Source organism: Simochromis diagramma, unplaced genomic scaffold, assembly GCF_900408965.1.
Source record: "Simochromis diagramma unplaced genomic scaffold, fSimDia1.1 OVJJ01000433.1, whole genome shotgun sequence".
NCBI lineage: Eukaryota > Metazoa > Chordata > Actinopteri > Cichliformes > Cichlidae > Simochromis > Simochromis diagramma.
In genome coordinates, this window is record NW_024387031.1 from 482,597 (window position 1) to 507,075 (window position 24,479).

At 41.2% G+C, this 24,479-nt stretch overlaps 1 protein-coding gene and 2 long non-coding RNA genes across 4 annotated transcripts; 2 read left to right on the plus strand and 1 right to left on the minus strand.

The window, feature by feature from the left end:
• The first annotated feature begins 6,834 nt into the window (after positions 1–6,834).
• Positions 6,835–7,762, plus strand: LOC120740639. The gene is made up of 2 exons (XR_005697423.1): positions 6,835–7,337; positions 7,576–7,762. It is a non-coding gene; the product is annotated as an uncharacterized LOC120740639 (long non-coding RNA).
• A 4,010-nt stretch (positions 7,763–11,772) lies between these two features.
• Positions 11,773–15,825, minus strand: LOC120740592 (coiled-coil domain-containing protein 106-like). Its single transcript, XM_040043051.1, has 4 exons — positions 15,664–15,825; positions 15,123–15,281; positions 12,731–12,931; positions 11,773–12,461 (listed from the first exon to the last, which is right to left on the minus strand). The coding sequence occupies exons 1-4, from the start codon at positions 15,797–15,799 to the stop codon at positions 12,139–12,141; spliced, it is 819 nt and encodes a 272-aa protein (XP_039898985.1). The 5' UTR covers positions 15,800–15,825; the 3' UTR covers positions 11,773–12,138.
• A 460-nt stretch (positions 15,826–16,285) lies between these two features.
• LOC120740628 lies at positions 16,286–17,621 on the plus strand. 2 transcript variants are annotated; one of them, XR_005697413.1, is made up of 3 exons: positions 16,286–16,402; positions 16,592–16,699; positions 17,179–17,621. It is a non-coding gene; the product is annotated as an uncharacterized LOC120740628 (long non-coding RNA). The 2 variants fall into 2 exon arrangements; XR_005697412.1 differs by lacking the exon at positions 17,179–17,621 and adding an exon at positions 16,808–16,903.
• The last annotated feature ends 6,858 nt before the right edge of the window (positions 17,622–24,479 follow it).

Below are 24,479 nucleotides of genomic sequence, written 5' to 3' on the forward strand. Positions count from 1 at the left end.
TTATCCCCCTCACTAGCTCAGTCTTTAGCTCAGCCATTAGCCGTACCAACCTCAGCTCAGCCATTAGCCTCACCGACCTCTGTTTATCCATTAGTCTCCTCAGTCCAGTCAGTTCACTCACCTGCTGTTCAGCCTTCACTCCAGTCCCCTGTAGTCCAGTCTCCTGCCCTCCAGTCCCCTGTAGGTCAGTCTCCTCCTGTCCTCCAGTCTACTCTAGTTCAGTCTCCTCCTGTCCTCCAGTCTACTCTAGTTCAGTCTTCTGTCCTCCAGTCCCCTCCAGTTCAGTCTTCTGTCCTCCAGTCCCCTGTCCAGTCAGTCCAGTCTGCCCCTGTCCAGTCAGTCCAGTCTGCCCCTGTCCAGTCTGCTCCCGTCCAGTCAGTCCAGTCGCCTCCCGTCCAGTCAGTCCAGTCGCCTCCCGTCCGGCCGCCTGTAGCTCAGTCGCCCATTCTCCCGCCGTCTGTAGTCCAGTCTTCTGTAGTCCAGTTTTCTGTAGTCCAGTTACTCATTCACCATCCTGTTCAGTTCCCTGACCTGCAGCCACAGCATCCAGAGCCAGCTACGAGCTCTCCCGCTCCTCAGCCAAGGGTTTCCGCGCCCGCTGGCCCGGCCGCTCCTCAGCCAGGGGCTTCCGCGCCCGCTGGCCCGGCCGCTCCTCGGCCAGGGGCTTCCGCGCCCGCTGGCCCTGCCTGTCTCCAGCCAGGGGCTTCCGCGCCTGCTGGCTGTACAGCTGTTGCTCCGTCACCCCTGGCTCCCATGCCATCGCCTGGTCCAGTCTCAGCTTCAGCTTCTGCTTCACCTGGTCCAGCCTCAGCCTCAGCTTCAGCTTCTGCTTCGCCTGGTGCAGCTTCAGCTTCTGCTTCGCCTGGTCCAGCCTCAGCCTCAGCTTCAGCTTCTGCTTCGCCTGGTCCAGCCTCAGCCTCAGCTTGATATTGTAAATAAATGAGTACTTTTGGAAAGTCAGAAGCTGTTGCTCATTCGCTATCCACCTGCACACCTCCACGGCTGGCTTCATCTCCACCGCACGTTACAACTGCCACCCGAACTTTTTCCCCCTGGACTTCAGACGATTTTTGTATCCCACCAAGGATTCTTCTCTTCTAGCACGTGAACTGTCTCGGAAATCCCCCCCACTTTTGCGGACGCTTGGACGTTTTCCCCAGCCATGGCCGCAGCTCAGGTGGGACCCAACTATTTCTGGATACCGCGGTGTGTGCCGCTGCTCCGCTTGGGAGAAAGAAAAAGAGAGAAGCTGACTCTGCGACGCGAATGGACTCTGTGGAGCTGTTATTTTTACGTGCTGTTGGTTTCGTCTTCTAAGGATTAATTCTTCTGTGGAGAGTCTGGACATGAACATTTCTGCTGGCTTTTCATTCCCCTTTCCCTGTGCTGAGACTAGACTTACTGTAGCACATGTAAGTGATAACTCGACCGACTGCAACCGTTAGTGCTGGTCTTTGGTTCAGCATAACGAAACGATTTAAAACTAATCTTGCATTGAGCTCTAGTGTTGCAGACATGCTATTGTAATAACATGGTTCTGATCACTCCAGTCTAATTTCAGTTGTTAGGCGAAATTTTATTTGTGGTTTTTCTAAATTTAATCTTGAATGGCATTTTTGCAGTTTTGTCTTTCTAGTCTGACCTAACTGACTCTTTTACTGCTATATCAATAACTGCGCTGTGCCCTGAAGCGGCTTAATTTTTTTTTGAAATCGCAATGGCACACTGCCCAGACGACTCTGACTCAGACATGGAACTTACCTCGCTACCTATGTGCCAGATAGTTGAAAATGTGACTCCTAGCCTTAGCCAACAAGTGGTGGAGTTAAGAACTGAGGTGAATAAGCTTAGTGATTGTTTACGTGACTCACTGAACATACAGCAGAGTTTACTAAAGCAGTGGGACCAACTCACAATGGGGACCTCTCCCTGTTAGGAAAACTACACGGATGGATTTAGTGGCAGAAACACACACGGGCACAAGATAGTTGTGATGCAAGTTTATATACAATGATGGGGAATATTTACAAGGGAGGGGGCTATATACAGTGACAGGTAAAAATGTGCAAGGAGAGCAAAGCCGAAGAGATGAGGCGGAGCCGAGGTATGTGGGTGGGGAGATGACGCACCGGAGCTACCTGAAAACGAGGGACAAACAGAGTTTACGGGGTAACGTCGACAGCCGAGAGTTAAACTAAAGTGGACGGGGAGAGTTGGAGAGCTTACTTGAAACACAAAACTACAGCTGTAGCAGTGATCACAGACTGGTGTGACATAGCTCTCCATCAGGGATCCACAGTAGCCAACACAAAGAAACTAGGCAGGCGAGCAGGCAGCGGAACAGGCTAAAACAAAGGAGAAGCAGGCAGAAGATGGATCCTAAAAACATGCAGCTCAATAGCGTGGAATCAGCAGATTCAGCTTGCACTAACACGTTACTACTTGTGACAGCGACAATACTCCGACACCAGACGTCCGTGACTCAGCTCCATAAAAGCGCTCACTGATGACGTCCGATGCGCCGCAGGTGTGCCGGAATGCCATCAAGCCCCACCTCGCCTACCTATGCCAAAAAGGAAAACAAAAACCAAACAACAACAATACACCTACCCACCACCTCCTAACACTCCCCCTCCTGCAGTCCCACAGTCTCCTGTTTTCCCAATGGCCACATCGACACCTCATGTTCCTGCTAGGGACAAAACTGAACCCACCAACAGTACCAATCCGTTCCTGCCCAGCAACCTATTTCAACCTACAAATCCTTTCCTCCCATCTCACTCACTTGAGCTCAGCAGCACTTCCAGAGTGATTGCGGCAGCTTTACATCACGCCAAACTGGAGCCTCCTGTGTATGCTGGGGACGGCAAAGTGCAACCTGAGGACTGGTTAAATGCAGTTTGCACATACAAAGCCTCATTGAACCTAACCGATGGGCAATTGCTAAACGAACTGCCACACTTTCTTGCAAAAGAGCCCGGGAAATGGTTCAAGGCATTTAGCTCCCACATCACATCATGGGCTAAATTCTGTCCTGTTTAAGACCGTTTTTCTGCCCTCCGACAGCCAAGAACACATCCTGAGAGGAATTTTGGATCATGTTCAGGCTCAGGACGAACCGCTCCCAACCTTTGTTGCCCACATGTTGAGTGAGTTTGACAAACTGAAGAGTCCTCCACCTGAAAAAGACAGAATCGACCTAATTAGTAAACATGCTCTTGAAAAATACAGAGTTGCCCTGTATGGCGCTAATGTCACTTCTGTAATGGACCTGCTGCTACGTGCTCATGAGCTTCACTCAGTGCTTAGACCACAAAGACCACAACCTGCTTTATGTGGCAAAGACAACTATAAGCCTGAACCGTACTGCTTCAAATGCTCTCAGCCAGGGTTCACTACACGCACCTGCCCAAACTGTAACACCCAACCTCATTTGCCACAACGAGCCTCAAACACCGCTAGGCATGGCCCAGTCCAGCCATTGCTGGCCCCTCTGACCCTGGCCATGAAAAGGTGGAATTAAGCAGCACCACATCCCAGCCACAATACAGGCAGTCGGGAAACTACGGGGGGGGAGGACATTTCACAGAGGCCAACCTTCCCCCAGTTACTAACAGAGCCTCACACGCCTGATTCACTACAGGGTGGACACAGTCTTGGACACTTGGAAGACAATTTTTCACAAGTCCACTGGAATACCCCACTAAGAACGAAAGTGAACTTCAATGCTTCATCTGTGGATGCTACCCTCGACACGGGTGCTTCCCTCTCGGCTGTACGAACAGATCTCATTGAAGTAAATGACTCTTACCCTAGAAACACAAGTGAGTGGAATGGTCCTGCAGTTAACCTCACCAATAATGCTCCCTGTATCCCTGAGGGTGTTATTTGGCTCAATATTGGATTCATGAACAAGAACTTTTACCAGCATTTTGCAATAATACTGGATTTGTCCTCTCCTTTCATTCTGGGAATGGATTTTATGGCAAGAGCTTCTGTTTCTATTCACATTCCCACTAGAACAGTCTACATTGAGGACATCCCCTGCCCACTCGCAGACGATGAAGAGGACCTTCAAAATGATTACTCACATTCACCTGGAACACTGATGTCTTTGGACTTGATTTGCTCAGACTTAACAGCCAAACTGTCTGAAGCAAGTCTCTCAGAGAACAACAAGGATGCTTTACTCAATCTGCTCAGCAAGTGTAGCTCCTTGTTTGATGGTCAACTTGGTCGAACGGCTCTCACTGAGCACGCCATAGAGACTGGCAATGCAACACCTGTCAATCTCCCACCCTACTGCACGTCACCTGCTAAGAAACGTGTGATTGACAAACAAGTGCAACAAATGTTGAAGGACAACATCATTGAACCTTCCACATGCCCTTGGGCAGCTCCTGTAGTCATTGTAAATAGAGCTGCCGCGGAACCAAGGTTTTGTGTGGACTTTCGAGGGCTCAACCAAGTTACCCGAAAAGACTCTTATCCCCTGCCTCGTGTAGATGAGTCTTTGGACTTTCTGGCACGGGGAAAGTTTGTCTCGACATTGGACTTAGCGCAAGGCTATTGGCAGGTTGCGGTAGCAGAGGACTCGAAGCCTAAAACTGCCTTCATCTCTCACTGCGGTCTCTTCCAGTTTCGGGTGCTGCCCTTTGGGCTCTGCAACGCACCTGCAACTTTTCAGAGACTCACGAACTCTGTGAGGACCATGTCACATCAGCCCTGATCCTGTCATTTCCAGACTTCAACCGTTCCTTTTCCATTCACGCCGATGCATGTGACATTGGTCTTGGGCAGTGTTGATGCAAAAGGATGACAAGGGTCTTGAGTATGTTATGGCTTTTGCTAGTTGCTCCCTTCACAAAGCTGAACTCCCCTACTGCACTTCAGAGAAGGAGTGCCTTGCTGTGATATGGGCTCTGGAACACTTCCGCCCATATGTTGAAGGTGTTCATGTTACCATCTTCACTGACCACAACAGTCTCAGGTGGCTCATGTCTCGTCAAACCCAACGGGCCGACTCGCCCGCTGGTCACTTCGTTTGCAGGACTTTGATTTCACAATAGTGCACAAACCAGGTGCACAAAACAAAGTTTCCAACGCACTGTCACGCAACCCTTTGCCTCTGACCTGTGACAGGCTGACAGATCTTTTACCAGATCATGCTGTCATGGGCAGCCTGGACATTCGTACTCTACCCCCCGTCATTCTGGCTGATCGTTCACAATTGAGACAGCTGCAGTTAGACGATCATGTCACAGGTCCACTCCTCAGAGACATTGAAGCAGACTCTCTGAACAGCTTGGACAATGCCACCTTGTTACAGTATGTTGTGTATGACTCTCTTTTGTATCACAGAGAACCCAAGTCCATGTCATGCTCAGTGTGCCAACTCACCAAGCCAAGTCAGAAAAAAGCAGCTGGTCTTATGGTTCCCATTGTCCCCCAGAAACCCTGGGAGTATGTGGGTGTGGATTTTGTTGGGCCACTTCCCCGCACTCCCACTGGTAATGCATATTTGATCGTGTTTGTTGACTATTTGACTAAGTGGGTTGAAGCCAGTGCTGTCAAAGAAGCTACCTCTCAGGTAGCAGCTGGTAAATTCGTCACTGACATTTTTGCTAGACATGGTACACCCACTTACCTGATTTCTGACAGAGGGTCTCCTTTTGTGAGTGAGCTTTTTGAACATGTTGTTTCTGCCTTAGGCTCGGTACACAGACTCACTACGGCATATCACCCTCAGACAAATGCTATTGAACGTGTCAATCGGACTCTGAAAACTGCAATCCAAGCTTACAGTGGGGCAAAAAAGTATTTAGTCAGCCACCGATTGTGCAAGTTCCCCCACTTAAAATGATGACAGAGGTCAGTAATTTGCACCAGAGGTACACTTCAACTGTGAGAGACAGAATGTGAAAAAAAAATCCATGAATTCACATGGTAGGATTTGTAAAGAATTTATTCGTAAATTAGGGTGGAAAATAAGTATTTGGTCACCTCAAAAAAGGAAAATCTCTGGCTCTCACAGACCTGTAACGTCCTTTCCAGCATTTTTAATCCGGTATAAGTTATTTATTGATAGGAGATATTATATCCTAGCTGGTATTTCAACAAAAAATTATATGTGTAGTATTTAATTCTTAACATTGTCCCCTTTTTAACCTGCCCGGCACCATTTTATTCCCTTCTATTGAGAAACCGGAGAAATTCTTGAATTTACTGAAATTTCCAGACTTCGTAAAGCTGCCCAGAGGGTTGGGTTGGACCCTTTAATGGGATGGTTGTAGCCCCACAACTCTCCCTTCTTCAAGAGAAAAAGGCAATGAGCTGCTGTGAACGGACACACTGGTTCTCACAGGCTGACACTTTGAGGTTAAAGAAAAAACCTGAATCTTGTCAAGTTTTAATACCATCATCCGTTGGACATTTCTAATAATCTGTGTGGGCTAGATAAGCAGAAATGTGTGCTGTGACATCTGCATCTCTCTGCTGGACTTTGCTCTCTGTCTGCATCCTGTTCGTCTCTGCAGGTGGGACTGAATTTGCTTTAAATGCACAATTAATTTCTTGTGGAATTCTCTTTATATTAAAAGTTCCACTGTGAATATGAGTAGCTAATGTGATCTCTCTGATCTCAGGGCCGATGAAGTTAAAGCTGAATTAGAACTGATCAGGAATCTTTAACATTTGTGTGACTGGTTGAACATGCAGTCATATAGATTTTTAATGTTTTTATTGCTTGTATTCTCCCCTTATGTAAAAGTACATTTAATATTTGCCTATAAAAACTGTAAATACAGCAGCATGATTTCTTCATGTGTCCCTTCACAATTGTAGTCTACAGTGAGATTGATAATAATTAATAGTAGTCGCAGTGTGCCACCTTTACGTTGTACTTTATTTCTGCATTTCCAGATCAGCAGAGCTCAGCGGGCTGCAAAACTTGCTCCTCACTGTGAAGTCTTTAATTGTATGTTGGACTCTTTAACCTCTCTGCTCTGTGCTGTTTGCTCTTTTAGACCCGATAAGCATCACAGCTGAATCTGGTCAAACTGTCACTCTACTGTGTCGAGCTCAAAGCAGATCTGACATAACAGACGAAAATGTCTTGAAGTACCACGGTCAGCAACTTCTTCTATCATACCAGAATCCATCTTTTAAGAACCGGGTGGATCTCCAGGACAGACAGATGAAGGATGGAGATGTGTCTTTGATTCTGAAGGACATGACGATTAATGACGCTGGAGCGTACGAGTGCCGTGTCATGCAGAGAGGAATAAACCAAGAGAAGCTCATCAGCAGCATCACACTGAGTGTTGTTGTTCCTCCAGGTGAGTGAGTAGAGTTGAGTGTGTGTGTGATCAGAGGTGAAGCTGCTTCCTGGTTGTTGATGTTTGTTTCTAAAGATGTTGTTGATGAGACTTTGTAGAAAGCAGCTGGTCTGAGTGATGTGATCAGAGTGCAGTAGATAATGTCTGACAGCAGTTTGAAGAGGAAATGGATTCTGTTCTGTTCTTCACTCATCACCTACCTGACAGCTGACACCTCACACCTGTTTCTCACCTGCAGCTCAGCAAGATTTACCTGTTGGAGTGGTAATCGGTGCGTCAGCAGGAGCTGCAGCTCTCCTCGCATTGAATGGGGGTGGTATTTGGATGCTTTCGTGAGCTAAAGAAAACACAAAGAGCAGTTTTATCAGAATTCAAACCATCTTGCTGTTAATCTGAAAATTAAAACAAATCATTCAATAACTGAACTGTGAGCTTTCTGTGCTTCTTGTCTGAGCAGTTACAGTGGGGCAAAAAAGTATTTAGTCAGCCACCGATTGTGCAAGTTCCCCCACCTAAAATGATGACAGAGGTCAGTAATTTGCACCAGAGGTACACTTCAACTGTGAGAGACAGAATGTGAAAAAAAAAATCCATGAATCCACATGGTAGGATTTGTAAAGAATTTATTTGTAAATTAGGGTGGAAAATAAGTATTTGGTCACCTCAAACAAGGAAAATCTCTTGCTCTCACAGACCTGTAACGTCTTCTGTAAGAAGCTTTTCTGTCCCCCACTCGTTACCTGTATGAATGGCACCTGTTTGAACTCATCATCTGTATAAAAGACACCTGTCCACAGCCTCAAACAGTCAGACTCCAAACTCCGCCATGGCCAAGACCAAAGAGCTTTCGAAGGACACCAGGAAAAGTATTGTAGACCTGCACCAGACTGGGAAGAGTGAATCTACAATAGGCAAGCAGCTTGGTGTGAAAAAATCAACTGTGGGAGCAATCATCAGAAAATGGAAGACATACAAGACCACTGATAATCTCCTTCGATCTGGGGCTCCACGCAAGATCTCATCCCGTGGGGTCAAAATGATCATGAGAACGGTGAGCAAAGATCCCAGAACCACACGGGGGGACCTGGTGAATGACCTGCAGAGAGCTGGGACCAAAGTAACAAAGGTCGCCATCAGTAACACACTACAACGGCAGGGAATCAAATCCCGCAGTGCCAGACGTGTTCCGCTGCTGAAGCCAGTGCATGTCCAGGCCCGTCTGAAGTTTGCCAGAGAGCACATGGATGATACAGCAGAGGATTGGGAGAATGTCATGTGGTCAGATGAAACCAAAGTAGAACTTTTTGGTATAAACTCAACTCGTCGTGTTTGGAGGAAGAAGAATACTGAGTTGCATCCCAAGAACACCATACCTACTGTGAAGCATGGGGGTGGAAACATCATGCTATGGGGCTGTTTTTCTGCCAAGGGGACAGGACGACTGATCCGTGTTAAGGACAGAATGAATGGGGCCATGTATCGTGAGATTTTGAGCCAAAACCTCCTTCCATCAGTGAGAACTTTGACGATGAAATGAGGCTGGGTCTTCCAACATGACAATGATCCAAAACACACCGCCCGGGCAACAAAGGAGTGGCTCCGTAAGAAGCATTTGAAAGTCCTGGAGTGGCCTAGCCAGTCTCCAGACCTCAACCCCATAGAAAATCTGTGGCGGGAGTTGAAAGTCCGTGTTGCTCGGCGACAGCCCCAAAACATCACTGCTCTCGAGAAGATCTGCATGGAGGAATGGGCCAAAATACCAGCTACTGTGTGTGCAAACCTGGTAAAGACCTATAGTAAACGTTTGACCTCTGTTATTGCCAACAAAGGTTATGTTACAAAGTATTGAGTTGTATTTTTGTTATTGACCAAATACTTATTTTCCACCCTGATTTACGAATAAATTCTTTACAAATCCTACCATGTGAATTCATGGATTTTTTTTTTTTCACATTCTGTCTCTCACAGTTGAAGTGTACCTCTGGTGCAAATTACTGACCTCTGTCATCATTTTAGGTGGGGGAACTTGCACAATCGGTGGCTGACTAAATACTTTTTTGCCCCACTGTATGTAGGTGATAAGCACACATCATGGGACAAGTTTCTCCCTCAGATTTGCTTTGCTCTGCGTACCTCCCCCCATGACAGTACAGGTATGACTCCTGCCATGATGCTTTATGGTCGTGAGTTAGACACCCCGCTTGATCTTATCACTCAGCCTTCTACAGCAGGTGTTGATGAACCGGGTGTGCTTTACCCTGAGACTCTGAGAGCCTCCCTGCAGGAAGCTCACGGCCACGCCAAAGCAGCTGTGGACTATAGCCATGACAGACAAAAACATTACTATGACTTGAGACATCGACATGCCACGTTTCGTGTTGGTGACCTTGTGAAAGTTAAGACGCACCCCAGGTCAGACGCTCAGTCTAACTTTACTGCTAAACTTGCACCACTGTTTGAGGGACCATTGCGTGTATCTCAAAGACTCAGTGATGTTAATTACAGGCTCACTTGGGTGGACTCCGGTGTGGATGCAGGTGTTTATCATGTTGTGAACATGCAGTCCATACCTGGGACTCTCTCACTTCCAAAGAACATTCTGTTTCATCGCCTGCTGGGAGAGAGACTGCAGAGGGTCTGAACTCTGACTCTCAGGCCCACCCTGGCCCCCCTGCAGACACTGACATTGACTCTGAGCCATTCCCCTTTGATTTACCGGACATTGACTCTTCTTCTGGTGTGGGCGCTGTTTCAGACAGTCTTTCACCCAGATCTGTCCAGCACCAAGCTGCTGGTGGACATTACAATCTCAGGCCCAGACGTTGCCCAAGAGTTACGTCTGGCTGGAGCAACAAAAGATGGACTAATGATTTTCACACAACCAGGCTTGATCTGAAGTGAAATGTTTTGGTTAAACCTGTTTGATGCTGTCTTGTTGCATTGCTGTTTTGAGTCGTGATATGTAGATGTTTCGGTTTGCTCTACTTAATCCAGTTTTATGGCTCTGTAGTGCGTTAAGGTTCATTCTTGGCATTTACTTAAAAAAAAAAAAGTGAAAAAACTAAGAAAACTGATTTTCCACTGTACATATTCGTCTTATTTTCACCAATTTCATTTTTAAATGGTCTTTTGCCCTGTGTGTGTACACCAATCTTAGCTGTAACCTCTAAGTATAGGGTACTGTTAGGTGTGGTGTGTGCTTTTTCAGCTGTGTACGGCTGAGGACAGCCTTTTTCTCACCAGGGACAACATACAACAGCAACTATGTAACAGTTGCTGTTGTAATGCAGTGTACGACCACATGGCGGCGCCTCCTGTCTCATGACTGGTGTGTCATCCCCTTTTTGTTCTTTTTCGCACTCCTCCTGTAATGGATGCTCCCGTGTGTACGCGGACTAGTGTGCTCTCGTGTAATGTGTGGTAGAGGTAGCACTTTTATTTTTGATATTGTAAATAAATGAGTACTTTTGGAAAGTCAGAAGCTGTTGCTCATTCGCTATCCACCTGCACACCTCCGCGGCTGGCTTCATCTCCACCGCACGTTACAACGCGACAATAGACATCTCCGCCATTCTTCTTAGGGTACCACTTTACAATAAGGCTCCCCTTATAGATGCTAATAAATAGTTTATAGCTATATTATTAATTAATCTGTAAATGCTTTATAAACCATTATTAATGGTTTATTATGCATTAGTTAAGGGTGAGAAAGAGGAAAAAAACTGACCGGTTTCTTGCCAAATAGTGAGCCAAATGCGTTCACCTATATATTTCATCTAGAGTTGCTATATTAGACATTTCAGACTAAGTTACTATCCTGTAAGCAAAATCAGCATTTGTAAACATATTTTTTATCATATAAAATTGTACTTCAGAAATGCATTATAAATATCCACAACTAACAATCGGAGCTTTGTTGTAAAGTGTAAAGCATGAAACCATTTATTAATGAATAATAAATATTTATAAATACCAGATGGGAGCCTTATTGTAAAGTGTAAAGCATAAAACCATTTATTAATGACAAATAAACATTTATAAATGCCAAATGGGAGCCTTATTGTAAAGTGTAAAGCATAAAACCATTTATTAATGAATAATAAATATTTATAAATGCCAAATGGGAGCCTTATTGTAAAGTGTAAAGCATAAAACCATTTATTAATGAATAATAAATATTTATAAATGCCAAATGGGAGCCTTATTGTAAAGTGTAAAGCATAAAACCATTTATTAATGAATAATAAATATTTATAAATGCCAAATGGGAGCCTTATTGTAAAGTGTAAAGCATGACACCATTTATTTATGACTACTAAACATTTATAAATGACAAAAGAGAGCCTTGTTGTAAAGTTTAAAACATGTCAACATTTATTTATGATCAACAAACAAAGTATTACTGGGCATTGCTATAAAAAGTATAAAGCACCAACAGTTATTTAGCATTGCTAAACTTATATACAAGCCTTTTAAAGATAGCTAAAACTATATTAAGGAAACAAATCCCATCCCTAAATTCACCACTGGCATAAAACAAAGGAAAATTATAATAATTATTATATAATAAATTATTATACCTTAACTGAAACTGCACAGCTGTATTATTTACTCTACACACATTTATACAAATCAAAACATTAAAAAAAAAACACTAAAATAAACTAACAGGTAAATCTCTTAGTTGTGTGTAAACTCAACACATATGTGAACAGATCTTTGAAAAATGATTGGTTTTGCAGATCTTTTCTTCAGTTCAATATGCTCAAAAAAACAAAACCACTTAGAACAAATTAGGGTTTCAGACAGATTTCCCTCTTCGAATTGGAAGCAAAGTACCAGCGGCCTTCATACTTTCTATTTTGTTTTTTACTTCATCACTGCCTTGAATTGCAGCCTCACATCGCTTAGCAAAAGCTAGTACCGTCTCTCCACTAGGCCTGTTGGACAGTAGCTCCTGGTACACATTGGGGACCGCAATAGCAAGCTCCCCAACTGATGAAGTGGACACAACAGTGTTCCTGTCGAGCCCATGCTTCTGAAAAGCTTTGGTCATGGTCTTCGTCTTTGGAAATGTCTTGAGGAGGGATTTGTATCGCTGCACAATGTCATTTGGCGTTTGAACTGAAAATGAAAACAAAGCAAATAATTAGAAAAGCAAATGCTCAAAGCATACTAATCATATATATATATATATATATATATATATATATATATATATATATATACACACACACACAGATAGATAGATAGATAGATAGATAGATATGTATATATGACGTAGCGAACACAGAGTAGTTTTTAGAACAAATTAAAATCATAATACTATCTTTTATGTCACATTTATAGTATCCTCTTCTGTAAAATCTTCTCTTCCAAAATCTTTTGCTCACCACGCTGCCGGAGCATCTTCTGCTCCTTCTTGGGTTTCTTGGCTCTTGAATGCTTTTTCTTGTATTTGTGCTTTTGCTTCTTTGGGGATGAAGATGAGGATGACCACACAGACGATACAGATGAAGATGCGAAAGATGAATCTGAGTTTTCAGAAGCCTTCGAGGAAAATGGATCATTGAATGGTTCGTCTTTAGGTTGCTCTGCAGGATGCAAACAACAAAATGGCTGGTTTTAGAAACAAGTCCCCTGTTTTTCAATTACACAATTGATGATTTAGTAAGCTTATGTGCTTAAAGAGAATGAGGATTTTGTTATAGAAAATCATCATGTGAATAAGGTGTACATATATACACATATATATATATATACACATATATATACATATACACATACACATATATATACTAGGGGTGCAACGATATTCGTATCGATATTGAACCGTTCGATACAGTGCTTTCGGTTCGGTACGCATATGTATCGAACAATACAACATTTGTAATTTATTTTATCAATTTTCCTTCTGACGATGCTGTCTGTGTTGAGCGCTCAGTGAATCTGTGTTCGACTACTCCGCCTAGGCTGCACTGTCGAGCGCAGATCCACTGAGCGCTCAACACAGACAGCATAGTCAGAAGGAAGAGCGCAGGGCAAGCTAGCGAGACAGAAGTTAAGCTCTACTTGCAACATTCAGATCTGGCGTTTGGAATTATTTTGGTTTTCATGTGACGTATGACCGTGAAGGTAAGCGAGTCATGGACTAAAGTAAAACAGTATGTTGGATGTGCCATGCAATGCTCAATTACATTGGTGTGAACTAGTGTGTTAGCGCAGTTAGCTCGTTAACGTGTTGGCCGTCTAGCCCCATGCACGGAGCGATCGGCGGTAGCTCGTTAACGGAGATTTGCCGTGTTGTGGCGTTAAGGTCATTTCAACGAGATTAACCTGAAAGCACTAGTGGGAACACAACGAATATGACTGCACATTTACGCCGACATCATCCTAGTGCAAAGACAAAAACAACAAGCATGCTACTAACTTTAGCCGAGTCATTTAGACAGCTGTTAGCACATGATTCTCCTTATGCTGCTGAGAATATAGCCCAGAAGAAGCGGATAGTATAGCTTTTATTTTGGAAAGAGCCATTTCTCTGTAATAAACTCTCTTTTCCAAAGATGAGTGATTCCTCAATCAGATACAGGGCTTGCAATATCGCTAGCCCGACGTCCCGGAGCTAGCGATTTTTTCAGTCGGGCTACCAAAATCTATCTCTTCCCTGCCCGTCGGGCTATTGTAGGAAAAATATATGTCAATGCTTTTGCATTCTTTCAGAAATGTAGCTGGGTAATTATGTCATTGGCATCGGTGAGCCACTGTCAATATGTGACATATTGAAGTCGCGTTTGAATTTGCGCTTGTTTTTTTGCTTTCACTTTGCAATCGTGCGAACTGTGTATAGAGAGCGACAGCACTGATCTGTGAGTGATGATAATTTGTGCACCAATTCCTCTGACATCGTCTTATTAATCGTTAGCTTACTATGCAAACATGACAAGTGAAATCTCCCGCAGCAAGCTTAAACATGTGAGAGGTTGATCGCGCAGAGAATCGCTGAGCTTATGTGAGTGAGCGTGTAAAAGCATTTCAGTTCTGCTGAGCCAAATAAGACAGGTCAGGGTGAAGAAGTGACAGCCAAAGAAAAGCTTACCACAAAACGGAGAAGTTATGACAAATCAGACTATAAGGCAAAAAGAAAGTGCAGCTTTATGGTTTCATGGACAAAAGAATTTCTGTGGCTGCAATATGATGAGCTAAATAACCAGGGCTGCACATAAGTGGTCCACAGGTGCGCATTCGCTGTCAAAATAAAAAACATGCACAAGGGTTAGGGTTAAATTTAAAAACTGTACTTTTGAGTTAAAATATATATTTATAATTTTAATAAATGACAAATTAAAAAGGCATGAACATTTTTTTTGTATCGAAAAAATATCGAACCGTGACATCAAAGTATCGAACCGAACCGAACCGTGAATTTTGTGTATCGTTGCACCCCTAATATATACACACATATATATATATATATATATATATATATATATATATAAACCTATATTAATTCTGATTGTAAGGCTGTTACATTACTAGTTCAAGTTGGAGTTATGATCTTATGAACTATGAAATTGAATCAATCAAGTTAGACCTGGCTGAACTGAATTTGGAACCAGATCTCTTTAGGAATGAACTAGCACAACACTTAAAGTTAACTGACTAAAATCTTTTAATCAACACAATGACAATAAGGGAACTTCACTGGGATTGATAAATTATCTAATGTTTATTTGAAGACTGTAAAATAAAAACAATGTTCATGGAACAAGTCTAGTTTCATACTTGTAAGGGATGATAGCTGACTTCGGAGAAAATCTCTCTCTCCTTCCAGTTCTTCAATTCTCTTCTTTTGCCACTCCAGTTTCTCCTTAAGAAAAGTCAGTTTCTCTCGCTCCTTGTTAAGAAGGGCAGTTGCAGTAGGGGCAGGATTAGAAGAAGAATCTAAAGAACAAACAATTATTAAATTACAATACTAAAATAATTTATAATCTAAACTTGGGAAACTCAAATAAAATATTGATTAAAAACGGTTACAACTTGAATTTATAAAAAGCCACTTTGTAAAAATTATGTTATATACACATGTGGTGGTTCAGGCATTTCTAAAACAAGGCAAATAATTCTTATGTGTACTGCCTTACCAGGGTGTTTAATATAAATTTAATGATGCACATAAACAAAACTAAAAATATACAACTAAGTGATATCAATCGTTTGGAATAACCAATAGTAATAGAGCTATTCACATGTTATGTGATGTTAGTTAGCCACTGTAGCTAGCAGCCAAATGGCTCGGTAGCTAGCTAGCTAGCATTATACTCACCTTCATGTCTAACTGCTGACGTCGTTGGCTTAGTGCAATCTAGATCATCCAGTCTCTGCTTTTTGTATCTCTTCGAACGTGTGCTAACTGTGTAAGTCGCAGACGCACACAAATTTTTATCTTCTGCTCCATCCATGGCGCAGCAACTTGAACGAGCACCTTCAGTGTGTCTGTTCGTGCCCCTTTGGCTTGACCTTCCAGAGCGCTCCACTGCCTGTCGCGCTCTGAGAGGAGGGGCTTTCCTTAATAAAGTTAACTGTGATTGGATGGTTGTATAAGCTCCTCTGCGTTTAAATTAAATTTGTTTTCCCTCCCTTTGGCGGCAGAACATATTTTTTTAGCATGAATCCAGCGGGTTAGATCTACATAACAAAGTCGGAGATACACTATAACAGGTGAGACAATCCTCTTTTTTGCGTGGGACTATTTTTGATTATAGGGCTTGTTTTATATAGCATGTGAAGTTCTTTAACTCTGAACCGATTTGCACTAGACTCCCATAGAGTATTTTACGGTGTTTCGAGGTGATAATAAAATAAATTACTCATTTTTTTTCCACCAGAATGTCTTTGGGAATGAGATTGCGCACCAGAATAGAAGGAAAACAAACTAAATATAAGGCACTAAGGCTCATTAAATGGCTGCAGAAGAAACACCTGCTAAAAAAGAAGCTTAGATGTCCTGTTTGTCACCATAAGATGAAAATGATTTCCGTGGTGAAGAAAGACCAATATATGTGGTATGTATAATGCATGATAATGTAGTGCATGTAGTAAATATAACAAAATATTTCGGTTATCAATGCGAGAGGGAGCATTAACCTCTTTTCATTATTATTTTCTTCATACTTAATTTTGTGATTATCTTTTCAATTAATGCTCTTGTTTAAGGGTCCATTTCTTTACTTAACTCATTGGTATGTTCTCAGGTGCTGCAAAAGAGCAAGTCATAGGAAAGTTTCCAGAACAATTAGAACTGGCTCCCTCTTTGAGAAATCAAAAACATCTCTTTTCAGTTGGATGAAGTTCATTTACAGGTATATGTAGATGTAGCAATGCACCTTTCATAATTGAACACCAATACGAGACTTGTGAAATAAAATTAGGGCCTCAGTAAGTAATAATTGCCTCAATTTCTATCACAGATTTTCACAAGGGCTCAGGCTCAGACAAATAGATATGATGGATGATGAAGTGGCTGGCAGCTCCAGAACACTAAGTAGCATGGCAAGACACATTCGTCATGTTTGTATACGTGCAATTAAAAGACACAGAATAAACAATGGACACCGTCTTGGTGGTGACAGAGAATTTGTGGTTATAGATGAAAGCTGTCTCCGTCATCAGCGAAAGGTTGGTAAACTCTCAGACAGGTTTGTTAGAATCAATGCAGATCTGAATGTGTCCTCTAAACATGGAAACCTTTACCATAAGTAAAAAAAATTAGTAGAAGCAACCATCTTTTTGAATGTTTCTTTGTAGATATTCTGTTTAATTTTATTCTTTTTGTTTTCAGTATGCACGTGGACGCTTTGGAAATGCATGGAAAAGGAAGAAATGGGTATTTGGAATGATGGGAATTAAAGACAAAAGGCGAAGGCTCGTGTTAAAACTTGTTGAAAAACGATCAAGGCGCCACCTTGTTCCTCTGATCAGACAGCATGTTAAGTTGGGTAGTGCCATTATCAGTGATGAGTGGAGAGCCTACAAGAATGTTTTGACAAACATAGGGTACAGACATTACACTGTAAATCACAGCAGGTGGTTTGTAGATCCTCAATCTGGCAGTCATACACAGCATATCGAAAGGGCTTGGATGACCATCAAAGGACATGTCCGTAGACTAAGAGGAAATCGCACTGAGAAGTTGCTGGAGGAACACCTGATGGTTCTTGAGTGGTCATCTTGGCTTGGTTCGCGACACCCTGATGGACCACTGGGACGCTTATTTAAGGACATACAAAAATATTTCCAGTTTGAACCAGTCTGGCATGAACTTTTTTGGAGTGGGTGACTGTTTGGTGTTTTAAAAAACACATTTAATGTTACATGTGTTACTCTTACAATACATTTTTGACAGTAGTTAAATGTTATTTCAAGCACTGATTGTAATTTAGGTCTAAGTGTTATAAATGGTGACATTATACATTTAAGACTCACTTTTGGCAATTAAATGTTTATTAGTGATTAATAAATGGTGTTATGCTTTACACTTTACAATAAGGCTCCCATTTGGCATTTATAAATGTTTATTAATGATTAATAAATGGTTTTATGCTTTACACTTTACAATAAGGCTCCCATTTGGCATTTATAAATGTTTATTTGTCATTAATAAATGGTTTTATGCTTTACACTTTACAATAAGGCTCCCATTTGGCATTTATAAATGTTTATTTGTCATTAATAAATGGTTTTATGCTTTACACTTTACAATAAGGCTCCCATCTGGCATTTATAAATGTTTATTTGTCATTAATAAATGGTTTTATGCTTTACACTTTACAATAAGGCTCCCATTTGGCATTTATAAATATTTATTAGTCATTAATAAATGGTTTTATGCTTTACACTTTACAATAAGGCTCCCATTTGGCATTTATAAATATTTATTAGTCATTAATAAATGGTTTTATGCTTTACACTTTACAATAAGGCTCCCATTTGGCATTTATAAATATTTATTAGTCATTAATAAATGGTTTTATGCTTTACACTTTACAATAAGGCTCCCATGTGGCATTTATAAATATTTATTATTCATTAATAAATGGTTTTATGCTTTACACTTTACAACAAAGCTCTGATTGATAGTTGTGGATATTTATAATGCATTTATGAAGTACAATTTTATATGATAAAAAATATGTTTACAAATGCTGATTGTGCTTACAGGATAGTAACTTAGTCTGAAATGTCTAATATAGCAACTCTAGATGAAATATATAGGTGAACACATTTGGCTCACTATTTGGCAAGAAACCGGTCAGTTTTTTTTCCTTTTTCTCACCCTTAACTAATGCATAATAAACCATTAATAATGGTTTATAAAGCATTTACAGATTAATTAATAATATAGCTATAAACTATTTATTAGCATCTATAAGGGGAGCCTTATTGTAAAGTGGTACCCTTCTTAGTTGGTGCTCGGTCTGATTCCGCAGTTCTTCCTGCTGACAGCGTGCCACCGCCACCTGCTCTCACTGCATGGCCGCCAACTCGGCCACCATTCTCACCACCTCCTCCCTCTGCTGGCCCAATTCTGGGTCTGCCATGCCTCCCCTCCTGGATTTCGGCACCAGCATGCACGGCAGACAGACAGCAGTGAGGGATTGTTCTGAACCTGAGAGAAAACCTGAGAAATCAAGTGGAGGAAGGATCAGCCTCTACTGTGGACTGACAGCAGCTCTGCTGCTTCTGTGCTGCTTTTCATTCATTTACTGTCTGAATAGAAAACAGGATTTCTACTCATCTAATAATGGAGGTCAGAAAGATATGGGTTTTTTTTCTTACAGAAAAAGTGGTGTTTGTGTTCCACAGTGATCTGTTGCTTTATTGTCTGATCTCATAAAAACTCCCAGACTGTATCTGTGAGTTCAGACACGTGTTCATTTAGAGCCTTAAACCTTGTACTTGAAGCTTTAATATTTTTATTGATAAGTTGAAATTGTGTTACAAACAAATGCTATTTTTCTATTTATATAAAACTGTTAATTATTAATAGTACAGTTAAACATATTTTATTGATTTATAAATGTACATTTTAAAAACAAAATGTGGCAATGTATGAGTCTGAAGAAGTGAAACACAACACTGACTCACACACTTGTAATCATGTATAACTCTTATTATTGTGTCATAAATGTTTCCTGTGTGCTCTGCAGTTTCTTACAGTATATATAGTATTGGTATCGGTCTGATCCTGACCTAAATTCCAGGATTGGATATCAGGGAGAAACAAAAAATGTAACCCAATCCTTAAATATCTCAAAAGCACCTCACAAAACTTGTGACATGGCGTAACCCAGGTAGTGAGTGGTACCTTACCATGTCGGAGAAGTATGTATCACATGATAGAGCAGCTGTTGCGTGCGAGATCTGTCGGCTGTCTGGAGTTACTTCACACTGAAAGCATCTGGAGATTCGCTACGTGCTGCCAAACCAGCATTTCATCTTCGAGCAAGCTATCCCAAAGAAGTAAAGCAAGTGTGTAAGTTCATCTCTGAATGTTTATAAAGCATTCCTATGTTAAGCTTAACAACCGGTATATGGAGCTCTGACGTCTGTGCAATGTCATTGGCTCATTGACTCAAGTTTTACTTTGAGAAAAACTAACTAACTAACTAAACTAACCCTAACCCGTCGAAAGGGGAGGGGCCGGCTGCTCCCAAATAGAGCACATTTCATTCATAATGTTGTAAATCCAAGCCCATTATGTATTCACGATCTGAATACTGGGTTGTGTGAAATCCCAGAAATACACCTTAGACAAAGTGAATCTGTGAACTGGGGTGTAGGTCTATTAGGTTATGTGGTGGCGATCCTCGGGTTGGGGGATGGGTGTTCATACTGGAGTGCAAAATTAAAACCAATGGAAGATGGACAAGAAAAGTTCAAAGCCATCAGGTGCTCAGTTTAGAAAAAATAGAAAAGAAGAGGAGGAGAAACGAGCAAAAGATACAGGTAAGCAGATGTGTCGTTGGATAATGGCAGGTCATCCTGAAACAATCAGAATCAGAATCCTTTATTAATTCCTAAGGAAATTATGTGGATTTCAGTTGCTCCAAAAAGAAATGGTAAAAACAGTAACAGTAACAGACTAAACTCCAAACAATACATTATGTTACAGATTTTAATATTAATTAGTCATTGTCAGTTGTTGATTTGTCCTGTTCTCATTGTATGACGGATTATGATGGCTGTTTGGTAGCTGTTTGCATACTATGCATACTCTCTCTCTCTTTATATGTGTATGTGTGTGCAGTGGCGGTCCTAGCCTGTTTGGCGCCCTGGGCGAACACTCCCTCTGGCGCCCCCCCCTCCCACACACACACACACACACACACACACACACACACACACACACACACACACACAAAACATATTAAGGATTGTACATTAACATAAAACTGTTGTACACACACATATATGAAGAGAGAGAGAGTATGCATAGTACTACAGTTTGTAGATGCACATTTGGATGGATTGGTGAACTTCTGCCTGTCTTTAATTCTGAGAAACTCAATCTTTTCAAAGTGCTCTTTTTATAATAATAATAATAATAATAATAAATTTTATTTATGAGCGCCTTTCAAGTCACCCAAGGACACTTTACAATAGGATAAAACACTTAGTAAAACAATGGCAGAATAAGAACAATAAAATACAAGCACAAGATAAAATGAACAAACAGTGGATTCACAGTGAATATGCAGATTTGAACAGATGAGTTTTGAGTTGGGATTTAAACTGGGGGAGAGAACCAATATTTCTTATTTCAGGGGGCAGAGAGTTCCACAGCCTGGGAGCAGAGCAGCTGAAAGCTCTGCTTCCCATGGTGGTGAGGCGGAAGGAAGGTACAGTAAGCTGGATAGAAGAAGAAGAACGAAGTGAACGGGCAGAACAAGTGATGGTTAACAGGTCAGAAAGGTAAGAAGGAGCGAGGTTATGAATGGCCTTGAAGGTGAGCAGAAGAAGTTTGAAAATTATCCGGAATTTCACAGGGAGCCAGTGAAGTTCCTGAAGAACAGGGGTGATGTGCTGGTAGGAGGGGGTTCTGGTGATAATTCGAGCAGCAGAGTTCTGAACCAGTTGAAGCTTATGGAGGGACTTTTGGGGGAGACCATGCAGAAGAGAATTGCAGTAGTCAATACGGGAGGTAACAAGACTATGTACAAGAATGGACGTAGACTGGGTGGAAAGAGAAGGAAGCAATCTGTTAATGTTACGTAGATGGAAATAGGCAGAACGGGTGAGATTATTGATGTGAGATTTATAGGAAAGTGAACTGTCTAGGATGACACCAAGGCTCTTAACCTGAGGAGAAGGGAAAACTGTGGAGTTATCGATGGTGAGTGAGAAATGGTTTGCCTTCAAAAGGTTGGATTTGGTGCCGATAAGGAGGATCTCAGTTTTATCCTCATACTCATTATACTCATTTTATACTCAGTATGTCAGTCATGTTACTGACTTACTGCCAATTAACCTCTAAATGCTCCTCCAGCTGATTCACTTTAATAACAGTGACTTTTCCAAGCTTTTGTTGCCTGAATACAAATCATTGCATTTTGTTTTTATTGACCAAACCAGAATGAGAATGTTAAAATTTACAATGTTGACTGGGAACTGCAGTAATAGATAATATTGTTGGGTGTAACTATGAGTTCAAATGGCTGTTTTATTTATCAGCAGTGGTCTAACATTGGGTAAGCTCTTTCATGTTAGGTTTGAGGGTCAGCAGTGATGTAACTAACCAAAATAAATGAGAATCATGAATGTTAAAAATATAGATATTTTTTTTAATAATAGAATAACATCACTTCTATCCTGGGCAGGTTTACCTTACTCAACCACTTTGATTTCTCAGTAAAACAAACAAAAAAACAAACAAACAAAAAAAAAAATTTCTGGCACAGTTATTTGTTCATTAAGAAATTAACAAAGAGTGTTCTAGAAAAACACTTTTCCGTGCTGCAGGACAGTGGTTTCATGGTCAGTGTTTAACCCTTTGAGGTCCTCACCAAGAAAAAAGCAATGGAAATGTTTTTGTTTCGATTTCTTATTGATTTGGGTGACTAATAACCACAATCAATATTTCTTTTTTCAATAGACCCTTTAGTTTTTAAAATATTGATTTCTACCAAACAGTTGAGATGTCCCTCTATGGTAAAAGTATGAAATGTCATGCAAATACAAGTACATTAGATAATACAGTTGAGAAAAAATCAAATAAAGTGCCAAATTATAATTAAATTAATAACAAAACTATCCAGGCCATTGGATAAAGTTTATTTCTAGTAGCATGCCAGTGAACACTGCTGTTTTCATTCCATCAAATGAAAGTATTATATCAAACAACAAAATACATAGTTTTTTCATCTGCAAATGTGAAAAATGTGCTACAGCACAAAATACTCACATTCAGGCCACTTCTGATTGAATGCTACTGTGCAAAAATGAGTTTTGTGTTTAAAATAGAATAGTGCAAATCAAGCACATCTGCTTGTGGTTTTGGTCGTTGGGGTCTTAGGGTGTAGCATTTATTCTGTGGTCTTGGAGAGCTGGATCATGGTTGTCCAACTCTAGATGCTGGCTTGTTAACTTGGTTCAGACACAGCCAGGTGGAAACCTTTTGAGAGCCATCGGTTTCTGGTCCAGTAGGGCACAGTCCCTCTTGTAGACCAGGTATTCAAGTCAAGGATGTATCCGAACAGTGGAATATGCCATCTCCTTAACATTTAACTTATAACTTGTCTTGTACAGGTGTAATAGCATATCAGAAACTTTAATTCCTCCCTTATGCTAATTATATACAGGGATGAGTGATGGGCATGGAATGGTGATCTGATGATGTTTAGGAGGTTGACACATTTTGTGTCAAACCATTGCATTGCAATCAGACCTTGATCAGCCTGTAATAACAGGCTTCATGGCCCTTCTTCATTAGTTCTTTGTCTGCCATCAGGGGAGCTCCACCGGTGCAGTTTGGTCATACAGTACCAATGCACCTGACACCCAAGGAGGTGTGCAAGTTCTGGACCAAGCTGAAACTTGTGAAGAACTGCAGTTCTTTTATGGGTTTGCATAGTGGGTTTTTTTTACAACTTTGGCCCCTTAAAGGTAGCTTCTGTTCCTTTTCACTCAGTGGAGCATTGAAGAATGTAGACCCCCCTTGATACAGCAGCAAGTTGTGGATGATGCCAGATGAACTTGCTTGGCAGAACAATTTAAAGCCCCACTCATCTGGTTTGTTGGCAATATACTGGTGGAGAGTGCCAGCCCTTGTTGCTTCATATGAAACCATGACCTCAAACACACTGTGGTTGAAGGTGGGTGATATCATCAGTATCATGCCACAGGATCATGTGATTTTGAGCCATATAATTGTTTAGTGTCCATATAGTACTTGTTAAACATGAAATTATAATTTTAACAACTTAGTAATATTAATTTACCAGCTACTGTAATTTGATTAAAAGGTAATCAGTTGTGATATTTATGATTTACACGTGTTATTCTTGATTTTTACAATATTTATTAATATTAACTCAGAAAGTTACAAAAATGACTTACTGAGGAAATTATTTCAGCATATTCTTGCTGTGCTAACACTTAATGTGATTTATCAATAGCAATGGATAAACAAAATGGGTCTAGTGGTCTGATTTTATGGCAAATAGTCAATTTTAATAACATTTAGGTTATGTTAGCATTAGCACCATAAAGATGCTTTTGTTTGACCACTTTTTAAAAAAATTATTAAACATTTAATTTCACTTTTTTAATACATTCAAGTGACATACATCTGTTTAGTAAGTCCTCCAACACTATCATATATCAAAAAATGTTATCTTCCTACCTTAGTTTTATTGGGAGAGGGATAAGAAGAGCCAACAGTTTCCATTTGCAGTGCCTTCTGATGGATTTTTTTGGCATTACAGATGTAAACCAATTGGTAGAAAAGACTCAATAAGGTAGGCCAATTTCAGTGAAAGCCTCAGTTAGATATAGGGCCTGAAAATGTGCTCTACCAATTGGTTGACCGGAACACTAAAGGGTTTTAAACAGTGTACAGTGACATCAATGTGTTGATGCATG

Excerpts from the sequence above, each read along its gene's own strand:
- LOC120740592 (XM_040043051.1), bottom strand. The coding sequence starts at position 15,799 with ATGGATGGAGCAGAAGATAAAAATTTGTGTGCGTCTGCGACTTACACA. Across the intron at positions 12,932-15,122 it reads TCAGCTATCATCCCTTACAA|AGCAACCTAAAGACGAACCA; the intron begins GTATGAAACTAG and ends TGCATCCTGCAG. Across the intron at positions 12,462-12,730 it reads GAAGATGCTCCGGCAGCGTG|TTCAAACGCCAAATGACATT; the intron begins GTGAGCAAAAGA and ends TTTCATTTTCAG.